The sequence below is a fragment of the Mauremys reevesii genome, linkage group 2 (genome assembly GCF_016161935.1).
Source record: "Mauremys reevesii isolate NIE-2019 linkage group 2, ASM1616193v1, whole genome shotgun sequence".
Taxonomy (NCBI): Eukaryota; Metazoa; Chordata; order Testudines; family Geoemydidae; genus Mauremys; species Mauremys reevesii.
The window spans coordinates 85,500,541-85,521,439 of NC_052624.1; the positions used below are offsets into that span (position 1 = coordinate 85,500,541).

Here is a 20,899-nt window from a genome sequence, read left to right on the forward strand (position 1 = left end):
CTGGTAGGCAGACTAGTGGAACCTTCTGCTTCTGTTTCCCTTCAAAACGTCAGCACTTTGTATACATCTGGCCTCTTCCGATCCAAAGACTGAGAAGTCTGAGTTTGTTTCAAAATTGAGATGAGTTGCAAGTAACATATTGTAATGCATGGGAATTATTTTACTGGTGTGACCTTATTCTTGACTTTTTCCCCCCTCTTGTCTTCTACAAATGCAAATGATGCATGAATTAAAATCCCCTTGAGCCTGAATGGGGAAGATAATTCTAAAATCAAGCAAGAAATTGGACGATAGAGCATATCTAGAATGTCTGGTTCAATCCTTTTTTTTTATTTTTCAGTCAGTTTGCTCCCAGGAAAACCTTTTTGTGGAAAACAGGTAAAAAAATTGCTTTTTTTTTTTTTTAAATTTGTAGCTGTTAGTCTCAGGACTCATTGTCAAATTAATTTGTGATCCAACTTATTTGAGGGCTTTCCCTCTTTACTGGGATTTGCACTTAGATCGTCTTCAGGTATATGGTGATATAAGAGCATATCAGATGTTGCTGGCCACTTTCCAAAGCTGTTGAATTTAAGGTTAAACAAGTGCTTGTTAAACCAGCAAAACACCAATGTAATGATTGATTATCAATGACCCACCTCTCTGGAGTGTTGAGAGGATTTAACTAATTAGTTAATCTTTGTGAAAGGCATTGAAGTTATTGGATGAAAATTTTTATAGAAATGTGGAATGTTAGTCCTTACTGAATTTCATCCTATTTACTTCAGACCATTTCTTTAGTTTCTCCAGGTCTTGAATTTTAATCCTATCCCCCAAAGTACTTGCAACCCCTTCCAGCTCGTCCACAAACTTTATAGGTGTACTCTCTATGCCATTATCTAAATCACTGATGAAGATATTGAACAGAATCGGACCCAGAACTGATCCCTGAGGGACCCCACTTGTTATGCCCTTCCAACATGACTGTGAACCACTGATAACTACTCTCTGGGATTGGTTTTCCAACCAGTTATGCACTCACCTTATAATAGCTCCATCTAAGTTGCATTCCCCTAGTTTGTTTATGAGAAGGTCATGTGAGACAGTATCAAAACATTTACTAAAGTCAAGATATACCACATCTACTCATTCCCTCCCCCATCCACAAGGCTTGTTACCCTGTGAGGTTGGTTTAACACAAGAGTCAGCATGGATTTGTCAAAAACAAATTATTTATCACCTTATTATCTTCTGGATGTTTGCAAATTGATTGCTTAATTATTTGCTCCATTATCTTTCTGGGTACAGAAATTAAGCTGACTGCTCTGTAATTCACTGGGTTCTACTTATTTCTCTCTTTATAGATGGGCACTATATTTGCCCTTTTCCAGTGTTCTGGAATATCTCCTGTCTTCCATGACTTCTCAAAGATAATCACTAATGGCTCAGATATCTCTTCAGTCAGCTCCTTGAGTATTCTAGGATGCATTTCATTAGACTCTGGTGACTTGAAGACAAAAATTCCTTGGACGAATTAGATAACTTGTTCTCCTATTTTAGCCTCTTCTGTTCCTACCTCATTTTCACTGGCATTCACTACATAAGATGTCCAGTCACCACCAACCTTCTTGGTGAAAAGCGAAACAAAGAAGTCATTAAGCACCTCTGCCCTTTCCACATTTTCTGTTATTATTTCCCCTCCTTCATTGAGTAATGGGCCTACCCTGTCCTTGGTTGTCTTCTTACTTCTAATGTATTTGTAGAATGTTTCCTTGTTACCCTTTATGTCTCTGACTAGTTTGATCTCTTTTTGTGCTTTGGCCTTTCTAATTTTGTCCCTACATACTTGTTTTGTTTATATTCATCCTTTGTAATTTGACCTAGTTTCCACTTTTTGTAGGATTCGTTTCTGATTTTTAGATAATTGAAGATCTCCTGGTTAAGGCAGGGTGGTCTCTTGCCATACTTCCTATCTTTCCTACGCAGTGGGATAGTTTGCTCTTGTGCCATTAATAATGTCTCTTTGAAAAACTGCCAGCTGTCTTCTATTATTTTTCCCCTTAGACTTGCTTCCCCTGGGATCTTACCTACCAACTCCCTGAGTTTGCTAAAGTCTGCCTTCATTGTCTTTATTTTGCTGTTCTCCCTCCTACCATTTCATGATCACTTTCACCCAAGCTGCCTTCCACTTTCAAATTCTCAACCAGTTCCTCCTTATTTGTCAAAATCAAATGTAGAACAGCTTCTCCCCTGGTAGCTGTCTCCACCTTCCTAAATATAAAATTGTCTCCAATACATTCCAAGAATTTATTGGATAATCTGTGCTCCGCTTTGTTATTTTCCCAACAGATGTGTGGGTAGTTGAAGTCCCCATGACCACCAAGTCCTGTGCTTTGGATAATTTTGTTAGCAGTTTAAAAAAAGCTTCACCCACCTCTTCTTCCTGGTTAGGTGGTCTGTAGTAGACCCCTGCCATGACATCACCCTTGTTTTTTACCCCTTTTATCCTTACCCAGAGACTTTCAACAAGTCTGTCTCCTATTTCCATCTCAATCTCAGTCCAAGTGTATACATTTTTAATATATAAGGCAACACCTCTTCCCTTTTTTTCCCTGCTGGTACTTCCTGAGCAGGCTGTACCTTTCTATACCAATATTCCAGTCATGTGTATTATCCCACCAGGTCTCTGTGATGCCAACTATGTCATAGTTGTCTATTTACCTGCATTTTCAGTTCTTCCCTCTTATTCCCCATACTTCTTGTATTAGTATACAGACATCTAAGATACTGATTTGATTCCCCCTCCCCCAGTTTTGTCTTGTCTCTCCTTTATCCCTGCTACAACAGCCCATGCTCCCCCCCAAATTCTGAACCTTCTCCCAGGTCTCCATGTTCTTGACTTACCTGTGGGCTTTGGACACTTGCCCCCTTCAAACCTAGTTTAAAGCCCTCCTCACTAGGTTAGCCAGTCTTTATCCAAATATGCTCTTCCCCTTCCTTGATAGGTGGACCCCATCTCTGCTTAGCAGTCCTTCTTCCTGGAACAGCATTCCACGGTCAAGGAAGCTGAAGCCCTCCTGGCGACACCATCTTCACAGCCGGGAATTCACCTCCAGGGTGTATCTGTCTCTGCCTGGGCCCCTACCCTCGACCAGAAGGATTGAATGTACATGAAGTTAAGCATGTGTTTTAAATGCTTTGTTGAATCAAGGCCTTAAACATGTGCTTCACACCACTTCTATTCATCAGTTCACCTGAGCATTTCTTCAAGCTTCAATGACTTCAGTGGGACTTACAATGTTGTTAAAATTAAGCATGTGCAGTATTTTGCTGATTTGGGAGTTTTAGGTCTTATTAGTTATAGCTGGGTTTATTTTCTTTAAGAAATTTAAAAAAAAACGTGTTTTTCTTTGGCTTCTGAGAGTTGCAATTTGTTTATTATCAGGAAGTGGTAAAAGATTTCCAGCCTCTTGCTGGCAGGTGTTTTATGGCACAATTAGGTATCACAGAAAGACCATCCTGGGGCAAAATCATCCTGGGAGTAACTCCAATGAGGTCAAAATAGGAGTGACTTTAGCTTCATTTCTTTAAGTGTGGGTACAGAAAACTAGAAGTTGTTGCTAAGGAGCAACATGGGATTTAACATTAAAGACATGAAGTTGAATTTATCATTAAAACTCCCAAGTCTATTACCATAATCTTTCTTTTCTTTTCATTTTCAGTAGGCTCTTGGAAGACAACAGTATATGCAATGACACCCATAAGAAAAGACAGCTATTTAGGTTTGTATGGTTTACTTTATTAAAGATTTCTTTCCAACTAACTTTCACTTGTGAGTTTATCTGTGTCCTCATAGATGGAAACAAGTATCTTAATAGGTGTGAGGATACAGGTGTATGTATGGAGAGGAATTATGGACACAGGACTGATAGTCAGGACAACTGAGTTCTAATCTTGATTTTATCCATAGCACCTATGTGACTTTGGGAAAGTCTTGCTTCAAAAGTCTGAATACAATAGGAGTCTTTCCAGTGACTTGAATGGGATTTGGATCAGGACTTTAGACCTAGATTTCCAAAATTGTCCATGAATTTGGGGAGCAACAATTTGGGGGTGCCTGTGAATGGACTAACACTACTCTGCTCTAATACAAAACACACACACACACATACACACTGTTGGATTGGCACCCCCAAATTTGGGGGCAGGATTTGAGAAACCCAGGCAGGTCTTTGGGTGTCCCTACACAACAGAGCTGGAAGGTAGAATAAGGCTGGGCCAAGGAAGGGATGGTGTTATGACCAGTGGATCCATCATAGACAGATCCACAGCCTGTTGCCTCAGGCAATAGGTAAATTATCTTTTTCCCATAGTGCAGGCCAACCTTGCTTGCCTGAGTATCTTGGGATGGGGAGCATCTAATCTTCAGATAGAGTGAGGTTCGTAGTAATTAATGTCGGTTTCTAAATCAATTCTGGATTTGCGGGTCCGGAAGGAATTTTGGATAACCCAGCGTTGCAGATAATGATATTTCAGGTCATCAGGGTACAGCCGTACTTCATTTATCTCTCTCTCTTTTACGAAAACATAAATACAAGAGGTCCATTGTTTTTTAAAGCAGAAGAATGTAACAGAATCAGCAAGTAATGCTTGCCCATATAGTCTTCTTTCTTGTTAAAATTTTAAAACTTTTTTTCTTTTTAAATATTTTCCTTTTTTTTTTTTAATTTTATTGCATCTGTGGTCTTTCCGCTGTGCTCTCCCATTGTTTGGTTTCCCAAAAATTGACAGTAAACACTGCTGATCACATCTTTGTAAGACTCTGACCAAAGCCAAGCAATACACTAAGCTTGTCTGGATCTTTGACATTCAGTTCGTTCACCTCCCCAATAACACAGGTTATCTGAATCTCAGGTTCTCTAAATGAAAAAGAGAAGCTGTTTTTGCTGGAAGCAAAAAAAAACAACAAAAAAACACCACCCCAGTACTCAAACAACAACAACAAAGGCAAGCACCCTTTGCTTTTCACTTATGGAAAATGTTGTGAAATGGCCAAGTACTAAAATCTAGTTAGAAACTCACAAAAGTTCTGCTTTGAGTTTTTACACAGCTGTGAAAGGCATTTTGTTTTTAATTTGGAGGCAGTTTGTAAACTATTCATAATAAGCCAAATTCTGCTCTTAGCCTTCTGCTCTCAGCTCATAGTGTACTTGGAATTATTATTATTTTTGTTTATGCTAGCAACCACCATGTGCAGGATGTTTTGCAGGCATTCAAAAATGGGCAGTCCTTACCTCCAAGATGTTTACAGTCAAAGATTGGGCAGGCAGATGGACAGGGGAAGGGAACATATAGTGATTCACTGAAAGCAGCATGACAGAAGATGGTCTTTAAGAGGCACTTAAATGTGGTTGGGGTGGCAGCCATGCCTGGGGGGTTGTATCATGAGTAGTGGGCCTCAAGGAGGGAAGCCCTATTTGTGATTGTGAGAGAAGCTGACAATTGGGAAACAAGAGTGGGAATGTCAGTGGAGTGGGAACAGGGTGCACACTAATTACAAAGGAGGATAAGTAGGGAAGGGTAGAATTTATATATGCCTTTGAAGTTAGTGACAGGAAGTTTAAATTTGATTAAATAGAGGGGAAGCTGATGGAGGGGTTTGCAGAGGGAAGTGACATGTTCAAATCAGTGGGCAAGTAGGAAGCTAGGAGGTATAATATGGGCTGAAGAGAGGCAATGTGTTTGTTTGGGTGGCCTGAAAGAGGAAGGATGTGACAAATGCTTCAATAAGGAACTTGATTATGGGGATGTGGGTTGGGAGGATGATGGGGAAGGACAGATCCTGGAGATGTTGAGGAGGAAAAAGAGGTGGGATTTGGGTATGGCCTAGATATGTGAGCTAAGGGAAAGGAAGAAGTCAAAATTCATCCTCACATTTTATAGACTGTAGATTATAAAGCAAGAAGGGAACATTGAGATCATCTGGTCAGACTTCCTGGATAACACAGGCTGTAGAACTTCCCTCAAATTTGTTCCTATTTGAACTACAGCATGAAAGACATCCCGTCTTGATTTAAAATGTTCCTGTGATGGAGAATCCATCACAACCCTTGGTAAATCATTGCAGTGATTAATCACCCTCAATGTTAAAAATGTATGCCTTATTTCCAGTCTAAATACATCAAGCTTCAATGTCCAGCAACTGGATCTTGTTATACATTTTCTCTAATAAATTAAGAGCCCTCTGTTATCAAACTACTTCTCCTCATGTAGGTATTTATAGAAAGTGATCAAGTTACTCCTTAATCTTGTCTTTGTTAAGCTAAACAGATTCAGCTCCTTGAGTCTATTGCTAGCATGTTTTTCAATCCTTTAATCATTCTTGTGGCTCTTCTTTGAACTCTCTTCAGTTTAGCAACCTCCTTCTTGAATTGTAGATACCAAAACTGGACAGAGTATTCCAGTAGCACTTGCAACAGTGCATACCAGAGGTAATATAACTTCCCTACTTCTGCTCAATATTGCCCTGTTTATACATCCAAGAATGGCATTGGCCTTTTTGACCACAGTGTTGCACTGAGAGATCATGTATAGCTGATTATCCATTATGACTAAGGCCCTACCAAATTCACGACCATGAAAAACGCATCATGGACTGTGAAATCTGGTCTTCCCCTGTGAAATCTGGTCTTTTGTGTGCTGTTACCCTATATTATACAGATTTAATGGGGTAGACCAGCATTTCTCAAATTGGGGATCTTGCCCAAAAGGGAGTTGCAGGAGGGTCAAAAGGTTATTTTAGGGGGGTTGCGGTATTGCCACCCTTCAGAGAGTGGCAGCTGCTGACTGAGGGCCCAGTGTAGAAGTAAGGGTGGCAATACCATACCATGCCATTCTTATTTTTGTGCTGCTGCTGGCAGTGGCTCTGCCTTCAGACCTGGGCTCCCAGTCATCAGCTGCCACTCTCCAGCTGCCCAGCTCTGAAGGCAGTGTGGCCACCAGCAGCAGCGCAGAAGTAAGGATAGCAGTACAGCAAAACCCCCTCCCCCCTCACACACACACTAACCTTGCGATCCCCCCCACCACCACCCACCCACCCACACAAACTCCTTTTTGAGTCAGGACCCCTACAATTACAACACCATGATATTTCAGATTTAAATAGCTGAAATCATGAAATTTACTATTTTAAAAATCCTATGACTGCGAAATTGACCAAAATGGACCACGGATTTGGTAGGACCTTAATTATGACACCCAAGCCCTTTCCAGAGTCACTACTTCTCAGGATAGAGTCTCCCATCCTGTAAATAATGCCTACATTGTTTGTTCCTAGATGTATGAATTTACACTGGCCATATTAAAAAGCATATTGTTTGCTTGTGCCCAGTTTACCAAGCAATCCAGATCACTCTGTATCAGTGACCCTGTCCCTTTCATTATTTACCACCCCAATCTGCTGTCATCTACAATCTTTGTCAGTAATAATTTTGTTTCTTCCAGATCATTGATAAAAATGTTAAATAGTGTAGGACTAAGAACCAATCACTGCAGGACACCAGTAGAGAGACACCACTGGATGATGATTCCCAGTTTACTTTTCAGTTAACCAGTTATTAATCTGTTAATTAATATGTGTCATGTTAATTTTGTATTTTTCTAATTTCTTAATCAGTGTTGTGTGATACCAAGTCAAATGCCTTAGATGTCTAAATATATTACATCAACGCTATGACCTTTATTAACCAAACTTTTTTATTCTCATCAAAAAAGACATTGTTCTGATAAGATTTTTTTTTCCAAAAACGCATGTTGATTAGCATTAATTATATGACCCTCCTTTAATTCTTTATTAATCATATCCCATATCAGCTGTTTCATTATTTTTCCAGGGATCAGTGTCAGGCTGACAGGCCTATAATAAAGTAGGTCATTCCATTTACTCTTTTTAAATATTGTCACAACATTAGCTTTCTTCTAGTCTTTGGAATCTTGTGCAATGTTCTAAGACTTATTGAAAATCAACATTAATGGTCTAAATAACACTTGAGCCAGGTCTTTCAAAACTCTTGGATTGAACTTATCCAGATGCAAGTTTAAAATGTCTAGCATTAGTAGCTGCTGTGTAACATCTTCCTTATTTACTGTTGGAATAGAAAGTATTGCATCATCATCACGTGATATGACCACATCATCTTGCTTTTCCCCAAATACAGAACATGAATATTTATTGAACACGTCTACCTTTTCTGTATTATTATTGACACTTCCACCATTCCATCTTGTAATGGACAAATATTATTGTTGGGATTCCTTTTGTTTCTAATATACCTTAAAAACTACTTCTTAGTGTCCTTAACTCTGCCAGCCATACATTTCTATGTATGTCCTTTTGCTTCCCTTGTCAGTTTTCTACAATTCCTAGCTTTTGATTTATATTCATTGCTATCAAGTTCCCTGTATTCTGTGTTATGTATGTTATGTTATAGCTGCTTTCTCCCTCTGTGGCAGGTTGGTTTTTAACCAGCGAAGCCTTCTTTCTCGATTGTGGCTTTTTGTGCATCTAGTAAAACGTTTCTGAACAGTTCCCAATTATCAGTCAGATTTTTCTGTTTAAATTCTGTCTCCCAACTGATCTGGTTCATAATTGTTTTAGGTTTATGAAATTAACTCTTTTAAAGCACCAAGTGTAATATGTTATGGGTTTGGACTATAGTCTATATTTGCATGTTATAAATGTGATCAAGTCGTGATCACTTGTACCTAAACTACCACTAATTTTTAGTTTTGTGATCAGTTCCTCTTTCTCTGTCAAGATGTTGTCTAATATAGAATGCCCCCATTTAGGGTGCAACACTTTCTAAGTTAGGAAATTGTCATCTATACAATTTAGAAATTCCAAGGATATTTTAGTACTGGCAGCCTAAGGCCTCTAGCATATGTCACTCAAATTGAAGTCCCCCATGATCATGCAGCTTTTTTTTGGTATACATTATAGATAGATGCACACTATTATCTAGTGTGATTTGATGGTGTGTAGCAGACACCAGCTAGTGCTCTTTATCTGTTAGAAAGTTGATCTGTAAGTACACAAGATCATTTGTTTCTGAGTTGTCAGTAAATTGGAAATAAATAATGCCATTTTGACATAGTGCCATTCTCACATCATTTTTGCCCCTATGATCCTTCTTAAATAGGTGATAGCCAATGATTTTAACATTCCAATCCTGCAGATGTTCCCACCAGATTTCAGTAATACAATCTGAGTTGAATTTATGCATATAAAGGTTTGTCTTCTGCTGAGGTGGAGACCATCCTGTACAGCCCTCTCTCCCCCCTATAGAAGGTAGACCAATGTTACACAAGACCAAAACTTTCTGCTTTACACCATTTACTGAGCCAGCAGTTCAGTTGAGTTACAAGATCTTTTGTCTTCTTTCCTTTGTGGGATGCAAAGAATCTCCAGGACGATCACTTGAACATTCTTCTCCGTTGTCATCCCTGAAGTCACCTATAATCTGTGAGGTATTCCGTGAAGCAGTGTGGTTATTGCTGATATGCAATATCCACTGACTTCAGAAGCCTTTCCAATCTTAGGGTCACATCGTATGCCTTGGCTCTGAGAAAACAGTACACCATCATGCTTCTGTCCAGTCTTGTCTGAGTGACAGGGAAAATGGAGGTATTCTCACCAGTGTCACAGAATCACTGGGAGCCATGATGGTCCAATATAGTTGTCTCCGTTTTGGACAGATTTGTTTTTTTCTCACACAGGTTGTTTCGTCTTTAAGGAGAGGTTATCTTGAGAACTGTCATTTTTCAGACAATAAAGTCCCGATCCTGTAAGATGTCAAGTATTGCCTGCAACATGATAAATGCCCTTGGTTCCAGTGAAATTATGAGCTGAGAATATTCAGCATCTTACAGCATCAGGCAGGGTTTTTAAAAATTGGTTTACAGTTTGCCATTTTTTCCCCCTACAGGTACTACAGAGCAATATTCTCTCAGACCTGCATGATGGATTCCTAAAGTCCATACAGGAATATGGAAATCCTGTTGCTGTCAATGGGAATTCTGTACATGTAGAGAGAGCAGAATATTGCAGAACTGAAAAGATAGTTTTGCCCAGAGTTTGAATCCAAAAGATTGTATTGTTTAAATGTTTCTATTGCAGCTTTTGTAATTTTGCTTTTGAGTTTTTCATTTACATTATATATTTTTTGGTGTGTGTTCACAATGTGGTAATGTAAGGGGAAGATAATTATTTATTCAACTGCTGAATCTCTAAATAGGATATGATATGATCTCCATTTTTTCCCTGTAATTCAGAGTCAATGAAGAAGGCTAGCACTTTTGATGTAAAACATTTGTCAGATGCATGTGTAATTCTTCTGATGTATATGCTTCTGGTGAAGTTTTTACACACACACACACACACACACACACACACACACACACACACACAGAATGATAAGTGCTATATACAAAGAAAGGCATGGCAGTGTTTATATGTTGGGCCAGGTTCCATTTTCTGTTAGACTCCTTGTAGTGATGCGGGACTCATCCCTGTGGTGTCTCCAGCTGGTCGTCTCTGGGAATTAGCTCTCCAGCCGTCAGAGCGCCCTCTGCAGGCTGGTGTCCCGCTGCTGCTTGGCCCCTGTGTCCCTCCCAGACCTGGTGCCCTGTTATCTGGGGTGCTGCCCCTAGTCAGTAACCCCTTTCTCTCAGGGTCTCCCCTCCCTGGGGAGCCCCCACCCACTATCCTCACCTCGCCTCAGTTTAAGGCTACTGCCAGTCATTGTCTAGCTCCCGTGCCCTGGGGCAGACTGCAGTATCCGCCTACTCATCATTGGCAAGGCTGGGTTTGGACCTGCTGCCTTTGCCTACCCCTGGGCTGCCCTCTGCAACCCCCAGTACTCGTTGGCCTTCTGCTAGGCCACAGCCTGGGGCTTTCCAGGCTGGAGCCTCCCCAGCTCTTCTGCCTTTCCCCGCTCTGCTCCACTCAGGCACTCTGCTCAGGTCCCGGAAGCCAGGTCCATCTCCCTCTATAACTAGAGAGACACTACGGAGCTCCTGGCTCCCAGCTCTTATATAGGGCCAGCCGAGGCCTGATTGGGGTGTGACCTAGGTGCGGCTGCTTCCCCAGTCAACCCTACTTTTCCTGCCCCAGGATTTCAGGCCCTTCCAGGCAGGAGCGGGGTGATCACACCGCTACACTCTTAAATCCAGAATCACCCCATTGACTTCAGTGGATTTACTCCAGTGTTACACCATTGTGACCAAGAGCAGAATTTTGCCAATATGTTTGTCATTTGTATGCATCTTTGTTTTTCTGATGGTGCTCTAGGGGTAACAGAGATAGCACAGGGAAGGCATCTGGCAGCCGGCAAAGCAGTACAGAGAACGAAATGAAATGGACAGACCACCAGAGGCCATGGAGCAGCACAGATTCAGACAGCTCCAATCGCAATTTAAAGCCAGCCATAACAAAGACAGCAAGTTTTGGTGGAATAACTGTTCTGACAAGAGGAGATAGCTCATCAAGTAACAGGAGTACCGGCAAACTGTCTAAAACAGGTAGCTACTACTGTATTGGGTTCATAATGCTTGTGTGTCTGCCATGAGAAATGAGTATGATTGTGTTTGTCTGCAGCCATTCTGTATTAAGAATTACAAGTGAAGTATGTACTTACTGCAAGTACTGCGTATGTGTGCATATCTGTATTTTGTAGCTGGGTCTACAGTGTTGAATTTTTAAATATGAATAACAAATCCTGATTTGTGTATTCATTGTTCTTCATGGCACAATACTTGTGTTTATTCTTGCATACTGTATGCCGTTTCTGTGGATTAGAAGAGGATAGTCCTTTCTGGCAAAGAAAACACTTTTTTTTGTATTGCACAGAGAATTAAAGGTTGTAAAACTTGGCCGCACTCAAAAATCCAAAGCCCTTTTTCTGAAACGCAGACTTCTGAAGTGGCCATCTGCTTCTCAGAGTGGAGCCTCTGCAGATAGTCTACTGCCAGTCTGCCTCGTTCATGTTGAATCACATGGTGTAATGGAAGTTAATACGAATTTTGGATTCTGAAGTCTTTTCATTTTATATTGTAGTTCCAATGAAATGACAATTTGAGAAAAATTTTCTCCTGCTTTTGTGTTTACCTTTCACGGTTATATTAACTTAAGGGTGAGTCATGGTGCATTGGTCTACGTAACGCCAAACCATGCCATTTAGCTCTTTTATATGTTTTGTATTTATGTATAAATGTGTAATATAAATAATCAGCCCATCAGATTCCTTCCTCAGTTTGGGTCATTTGATAAAAACAGTACAACCCCAGTGACAATCAATACTTAGCACTTAGTGCTTTTCAGCTTCAAAGTGCTTTACAGACCTTTAGTTAATTAACCCCAATTCATCAAACCTCGGTTAGCCAAATATCACTTATCTCCCCTGAGGTTGTACTATATTCTTTGCTGCACTTCAGGTGCCGTGTCCAGGAGCACAGTGGAGATCGATCAGGAAGCCCAGCTGACTGGTGGAAGGAGTCTGCATTTTAGCATCTCCATGATCAAAGTGCAGTGAAGAGTTTTGGCCATGTCTGCATATCTGCCAGTTTTAAAGGAGCAACACTAGTTTGAATGCAGCCCCTTTAAATCTTGCTTGTCACAAAGCTGGCTGGGAACCTGAAATACATTTTTATAAGCCCCTGGTTTCAGGTGTCTTTTAAAACTGTGGCAGGTGAAGGTTGTGCTTTTTATGGGCCAGATCCTGAGATCAGTTTTTCTCTGTCCTTATTGCTAGGTAAAATCCCATTGAATTAAGAATGAAATATAACCTGGATAAAGACCTCAGAATCTGGCCCAATGTAGTCATACATATCTCAGTAGTATCTATGCATAGAGTCATACATATCTAGATAGTATCTGACCCTATATAGTCATACATACGTAGTTAGCATCTGTGGGAGTTTCATGGCTTCAGTAGTGCTTACATGACTTTGAAAATACTTGCCATGTTCTTAGCCTGTATGAATGATAAATGCATTGTTCAGTGCTGCACACAATATATTGTGAGCATGATCCTTAGCTGGTATGAATTGACAAGGACATCAGTAGATATTTGCATCTTTTTAGAATTGAGCCCAATATGCATAAGTTAATGGAGAAGCACAGCAGCTCAGTGTAATCCATAGTACAGTTCTGTGTTGACTGCATTTCTCTGCAGCAGTACACTGCAGAGACACAAAACACTTGAACAGAGTCAGGGAAATCCACTTTGGTGGATTTGGACCCATGCTAACTGCAAAAGATTTAATAGTTTAAATAGCCTTTATAGTGGTGAAATCAATCATATCAAATGATGCACTTACAAAAACAAAATCCCCGAAGAGCTCTAATAATTTTAAATATATCTGCACTATATATTCACTAACCCCCCACTTTCAAATGACAGCTCTTATAACACATTTAAAACACTTCAGTAGTATTAAAATACCATGTTCTTTGCAGGGTGATTAGGTATTGTAAGTGCTTTGGAGGTTTGGGGTTTTTTAAAAAAATTATCTAAGTGTTTCAATTTGAAAGCTTGTCAAGCCACAGGAAAGGAAAAAGAAAAGGAGGAAAAAAGTGCAATACTGGATGTCAAAACAAACTCTCACTTTCAAAACCACGATATAAAGTGAAGCTGTCAGTCACTCTGGGAAAGTCAGGGGAAATAAGGCTACGGGGAAAAAAAGATTCAGATGTTATAGTTGAAGTGTTATTTTATGGCAAAATGGCAGCTGAGAATGACTATTCCAAAAAATGGAAAAGTTCACCTTAGTATATTGCTGTCTTACCCCCAGACAACACTATGTGGATTCATGCAACTGTCAGAGCCTCCATACACTATTGGCCTATTGACTAGCTGGTTAAAATTTTATTGTTAACACTTGACGTAGTCATATTCGCCATGGCATTTTCAGTATCCTGTAATCTAATTTTATGGAATACTACTAATATTGCAGTAAAGCTTATTCCTGGGGGAATTCTGTGCCAAAAAAAAAATAAAAAAATTCTGCTCACAATATTTTAAAATTCTGCAAATCTCTGCATATTTTATTTGTCAAAATAACACAATATAATCACTCCAGTTTCAGTGTTGGTGATTTATTTCATAATACCTGTCAACAAGTATGTCAACAGCAAAAAGTAGAGAGCTAAAGGAACCCCTACAACAATCCAGTTCCAGTTATGGGTGCTGGAAGGGCCCCAGAGCCCAGACACCAGCAACCCCCTCCCTCCAGAGCCCAGCTGCGCCACAGCCCCCAGACACTAGTCCCCCTTCTCCACAGAGCCCAGCCACAGGACAGCCCCCGGCCCAGACACCAGCACCACCAGAGCCTTTACTTCCCCCAACTTCTTTACTGTCCCGTCGGAGGACATGGTGTGGTGCGTCCCTGCCCTTCCTCACCCTTTGCCAGAGCTGGGTCTCCCAGGCCCTCTCCGGTCCCTGGGAGAATGAGGAATGAGCACTCGGCTCACTGCAAAACGGACTCTGCAGAGTCCAGCAGCCCCTAGTGGCGGTCAGAAATTCTGCAGGGGAAACAGGAAATTCTGTGAAATTCTGCATTGTGCAGTGGCACAGAATTCCCCCAGGAGTAACAGCTAAATGCTGTTGTTCAGCAAACATTCTAGGCTTTATTATGTGTTTCTATTGAGATTGCAGACAAATAATGCAGTTAGCACATTTTCATTTATGTACAATATACAAGAAGCCAGCTTGCATTCAATGATAGGTCATACAGTTCATGATCAACTAAAAGACGATAAAAGATCAAAGGACAGGTGACCTTTAAGCAAGACAGTCATCCTGATGCCATAGCAATGTTATCAGCCAAATAACTTCAATTGGAAAAATATCAAGATTTTAATTAAATCCAGTGTATGCTCAGAGATAATTTGAGAAAATATGCAATAGTACAATACCCGCCAACACAATCGTTTTAGTGTCCTGCTCAGTCTAATTTCTGGCTATGTCTTGGGGTGGGGTTGGCTGAGTGGTGGTTAGTGATATACAGGAGGTCAAGCTAGAAGATCTGATGGTCCCTTCTGGCCTTTCTTTTACTCTGTCTCTTCTGTATCGCTTCAGATATCTGGTCCCACCTTACATAGGACACAGAACATGCCATTCTCCATGCTCCATTGCACGCATGCAAAAAAAAAAAAAAAAAGGTCAGCAGAGAAATGGTGGTGCTGTGCTCTCAGAATGATATGAGGTGCTCTAAATCCACCACATGGCTGGCTTTCCTTTTTACTGTTTATTGTATACTGTTCCTGTGACACTTGCTAAAAAAAAAAAAAAATCCATTTTAATTTAAAAGCTAAGTTTGTATGTCGCAAATACCATGTTACCTACTGCTTATATATTATGAAGCATAATGTATATTGAGAGATGAATTATTAGAGCTATCAGTCAATACCGTGGGGGCAGGGAAGAGGAGTTAATAATTCAACAAATTACCCATGCTGCATTCCTGCAATTTATGACATCGTCCACATCTTCAGTTGGTTTAGACATCTGTAATATAAATTACTTCTTTTCAGGATTATCTAAGCATGCATATTTGTGGTGAAATGGATGTCCTTGCATGTGTCTATCATAGATATTCAGCTCCCATCCACACTCATGATGGCAAAATGTGGCTCTTAGTATGATGACAACCTTTTCCTTTACTGTTTACAATCATTTTTATTTGCCATATAATAAAAGAAAACCAAACATGCATTCTATCCATATCTATATATATGTAGCATATTAATTAAGAAAGAAGTGTCTATTAATAGGAAGATGTAAACCAAATATATTTTTAGCTTCCTTCTTTATGGTGCAAAGTTTCCATTTTAAACTAGTACAGGATAAACACTGGTTGAAGCCTATTTCTTCCACTCCCCCATTTATAAACAGTTGGCTGCATTCCAATGACAGTTACATTTGAGTAAATTTGTAATGCCAATTAACTTCACTGGAGGTACTCCAGACTTCTACTGTTATAACTGGGATCAAAAATTGAATCCAGGTTGTTGAGTGCTCTTTACAGGTCCTGCAGGGCAAATACAATCTATGCTGCAGGCATTTAAAAACATTAACCATTTTGATAAAGAATCCTGTAAATTATGATTTAGTGGCCTGGTTTTGCTACCAGATTTCTGCTCCTTTATGACTTGCTCGAGTCAAGGTGATGTGATAAATGTTTCCCCTAATAAACTTGGGAGTGTAGATGTGTGGGCACCTGCAAACCTACCATACTGAAGCATTATTCCTCTTTCCAGAAATGCAAGCTGCAGACCGGTATCACTTTTACAACAGCACTTAAATACCAAAGTGATAAAAGTGATGTAAAAATGAACAATGATTAGGTGGAACAAATTTTTAAAACTAGCAAATCAATTTTTCTGGTGCTGTGAAACTGCATCTAGAGGATAGTACTTACAAAAATGATGAACAATGTGTCACTGCTGAGAAATTGGCCCCTTAGGGCAAGTAATGAGTGGATAATTATATGGGCCAGCTGGTAAGGAAGGGAGTATTTTTCACTGTTTATAGAGATACCTTTGAAGTATGTAAACAACAAGGAGGTAGAAGAATTAATAAGGCTTGTCCAAGGGGTGAAATTAGGAACACAGAGATGAAACCAAGCAAAGGAAAATTTAAGTTGAACATTGGCGGGGGAGATGGGGGAGGAGTTCAAATGGTAAGATCAAATGGACTGTGAAATAGTCACTCAAGGAAAGTGAGGGGAGCCTCATTGTGTGGGTCATTTAAAACCAGGTTTGTGGAGAAAGCTGCCAGGTTTTCTCTTTAGGACCCCCCTCCCCCCCCCCCCCAAAAAACTTTGTCTTTGATAGAGGCCTCCCAACAGTTTTCACATTACAGATCCATTATGAGTTATTGCAAGTGGGAAAAAAAGAGGAAAAAAGTAAAGCAAGAACTAGAAAAAAAATCAACACTGAAATTAAGGCAAGGTGGCTATATATGGAGAAAGATCTGATAATTGCTACATATTCTATTCAGAGAAGAATACATTCCTGCTTAATGCTATTGATGCTACGTCTGAAAAAAACTAAAACAGAATATTGTCTTCAGGTTGCTGAATGTGCCATTCAAGAATTCTCCCATCCAAGGAGATGTCTGCCATTTGTACAAGCAAAATGATAAAATGAAACAACTTCTCAGGAGTAAACAGCCTAAATTTCTGATATATAGTTTCTCAACAAACTATATAGACCTTTGTTGGGAAAGAAAAAGGAATAGCTGGCAGTCTCAGAATACATAGTGGAAATTCTTCTGCAACCTCCATTATCCTCTTGGTTGGTTGGTTGATTGACTGATTTGAAAAAAGGGGGTATTGTGCCCCTGCAGTCCAATGGCAGTCACTGGAATCTTCAGAAAGATGGTTGTTTCTTTCTTTGCATTCAGTTATGCATGTTGAAACTTGCTGTGAGCATGAAGATGACCTTGATGAAAACGTAACTCAGATTTTACACAACAGGAGACTCCACGGATGCCCTATATTTACAAAAGCTACTGCAGGAAGATTTGACAAATTACACGCTGTTGCTCCCTTTGCTGCAGTTTCAGTGAAAATCTGGCCTAGTCTAATTACCAAAAAAGAAATGGATCCAGACAAGAACAAAACTGAAAAATGATTCAGGGGACCTATGGAACCTATTACTAAGCCCACATGATTGATCCCAAATGTAAAAGCTATATAGAAAACGCTGATGGAACATAATCCTGAGTTCTTTTCTTCCTTCCCTTTCAGAGTTAAAATTGCAGATCCAAATTTGTTTGTGAAGGAGGTAGTGTATGTTTGTTGTATCAAAATGTTGGAAAATGGTCTAAGTAAAATCATAAAAGATTGAACAGTTGTATTCAGAATGTTGTAAATTTTTAAAACATCTGCATTGTCGCCATCTGAGCATCACTGGACTGTGTTTTACCATATTTGTATTGGCTTGAAACTTTTTAATAGGCTAGGTACTGAAAAAGCAAATAAGTTGCTAACATTATAACTGTATCTAGCAGTGAATAGGGAAGAATGGTACACCTAACTAGTTAGAAGGCTGGGCATTTAATTGCTATGTTCTTGTGTTTTTGCTTATGGAATTGTAAACTTTGTCCTTTTGGGCAGAGTGTTTGCCTTTTATGAATGATTAAACATGACTGTAAAGCAAATCGCATAGCATGTATTTTGTGTTCTGGTTCATTATATTTTTTATGGAAGGGGAGACTTTTCACGGGGGAAAAATGGGTTTTTGTAGGTTGGGTTGAATCGCAATAGTCCTGCTTAAAACTGAGCTTGCTGGAGAGTGTATTATCATAAGGAACGATCATGGTCTGAGGGGCTAAAGGGCTGATTATGTACTAAATGCTTTCCATCTATAAAAAGTTTTATTCAATGTAAGTAACAGCTTGAATGGAGGGCCTGACTGAGATTCTGTATCTCTTTCAGGTTCAGAGTCTTCCAGCAGCGCTGGCTCCTCAGGATCACTGTCACGAACACATCAGCCTCTCCAAAGTGCATCCATTGTCCCTGGAGTGACAGCCAGCCCTTCAGGCAATGTTTCATATACAGAGAATGGGATGAATGGCCAGGTAGCACCAAGCAACACCAGCTATATCATACTTCCACTTGAAGCTGCAGGGATACCACCTGGCAGTATCCTCCTCAATCCACACACAGGTCAGTCTGACATTCTTCCATCTTGCATTGCTTTTTAGGGAGCACTGCCAACAGCATCACGTATAAAAATAGAATGTTACCAGTAGCTGGAAACGCAGCAGCTGCTAGCACTGCTTTATTAGTGGGGAAATACCTACTTTGGTTTGGAAATCAGATTTATTTGGATGTTTTTACAGCGGTGAGAAAATATGTGATGGCTTTGCAAAGACTCTGCAGCATCGCACCATTTTAATGTTATCACATTGGATTCTGCTATAAAATAAGGCCCCAATCTTGCAGGGTGCTGAACACTCTCCGTTCCCATTGGGATTCAATGGAGGGCACTCAGCATCTCCGAGGATCAGGAATTCAGAATATCAGGACTTTGGAGAGGACCGATCTACAATATCCAAACCTTAGAGGTTTAGCTTGATGACAGGAGAAGCACAAACGTTTTGGAGGCTCAGTTTGAATTAGCACCCAGGAGTTTGTATTCTTACCCAAGCTATTTGGTCAGCTTGGGTCTGTATAACTAAACTGGAAGTTGTGTGCAAACAGGCACTTTCATATTGTGGCATCTCCACTTCCGCTTCTAACTGGAACTAAGCAGTGCAGAGGCACAAAGGGAAATATGAAGTAATGGGCATAAAAGTTCATCTAAATATTTGTTAACCTCAAAAACATTCGAGTTCAGATTTGAGTTGTTGGTCTCGTCCTTAGTTCAGATGAAGTCTAAGCAACTTCTTGCTTTCGTTTCCCCACAGTATTTTGCAAACATTATAAAGAAGCCTTGGGAGATGGGGACTGCAGGGTCGCTTCAGTGATTTGGGTCCATTTCAGTGATAATGATTGAAATATTATCTGGCTCTGGGTCTGCATACGTTCTGTCTCCTTTAGCTGAGTTATATTGGTTTGAGGAGGTAATAAAAAACAAGCAGTGCATAACTATTCCCCACTATACCCAGAGCTGGGAGCTGAAGCCTGTTTTCAAAGGTCTTGGCATTATGGAGCTTTTAATTCAGGAATGTTATTTGTAGTGAGGGCCACCATTTTATGTTTATTATCTCTCTCTTTATGCTAAATAAAAATAGTTCCGTGCCAAGACACAAACCTACTTATCAGCATTGGAAATACCTTTATAGTCAATATACTGAGAAACTGAGAGATGAGGAGTTTAATAAAAACATCAGCTTGAAAAACCATATTAAACCAAGCTTCCCATAATCACTTTAGAAGATAATTGCATTTGAGGCTCATCAAGATACTTCAGCATTTGTAAATGCAGAAGAATATTTTAAGTTCATATTTATATAGTGGGATTTATTTAACAACTTATTATTGAATATACATGTGGTTTTTTTTTTTTCAAGCTAAGCTGTTACAGTCTTGATCTGAGAGCCTGGTATTGGAGACGGGAGTCGGGGGATTTTAAATAAGTGTTCCTTGCAATAAATGGAGGAAAAAAGAAAACAAACCAGTCATTCACTCACACTTTTCTGTAAACAGTTCCATCCACTGTGCTGGAATCTCTTGAGCAATAGGAAAGAAGCCATTTGTATGTACACTGCAGACCACTTTCAAGAAGCCCTTTCGTACATACCTCAGCATATCTGGACTGGGGAGAGCAAGTGAGAGCAGCCACTGCTGCTTCTAGGAATAGCAGTGGCTGAGAGGGTGTGTACACGTTTCTGGGCATGGCAAGGATGGGGCCATAGCTGCACCACACTTGCATGCCGGTAGAGTTATTCTGGGAGAGCATTCATTACACCCACTGTACAGGGATAGCAAGTCTTACTGCCTAGCATATGCCCCCCAGCATCCAGGGAGCATTATGTCACTCACAGGCATAGTACCTCCAGGTAACACCATATGAATAGAGTGTCTGCTCCTCTCTCCCTAGCATGCCTCATCCTCGTCAGAGGCATAACTGAGCACTCTGTGGGTATATCCACACTGCAGTTGGGAGCATGCTGCCCACTATAAGTAGACAGATGCATGCTAGCTCTGCTCGAGCTAGACACTAAAAACAGCAGTGTAGCCAGTGGTAGCATGAGCAGCAGCTTGGCTAGCCACCCAAATACAAACCCACCCAGACCTCCTGGGCACATATGTGGGTGACATGCCCTAGCTGCTGCCTGTGCTACCCCTCAGCTACACTTCTGGTTTTAGCATGCTAGCTTGCTTGAGCTAGTGCGTGTCTGTCTACTTATGC

The 20,899-nt window shown here is 40.3% G+C and overlaps 1 protein-coding gene across 10 annotated transcripts in view; it reads left to right on the top strand.

Moving 5' to 3' along the window:
* The window catches only part of ARPP21 (cAMP regulated phosphoprotein 21), a 265,503-nt gene that overhangs the window by 164,194 nt on the left and 80,410 nt on the right, over positions 1–20,899 (top strand). For 8 of the 10 annotated variants that reach the window (XM_039524292.1, XM_039524287.1, XM_039524285.1 and 5 more), the window contains 4 exons: positions 341–378; positions 3,702–3,761; positions 11,327–11,556; positions 18,478–18,708. In XM_039524292.1, coding sequence (XP_039380226.1) covers positions 341–378; positions 3,702–3,761; positions 11,327–11,556; positions 18,478–18,708 — 559 coding nt within the window. The remainder of the gene's footprint in view (positions 1–340; positions 379–3,701; positions 3,762–11,326; positions 11,557–18,477; positions 18,709–20,899) is intronic. The other 2 variants (XM_039524293.1, XM_039524295.1) reach the window with 1 other exon arrangement.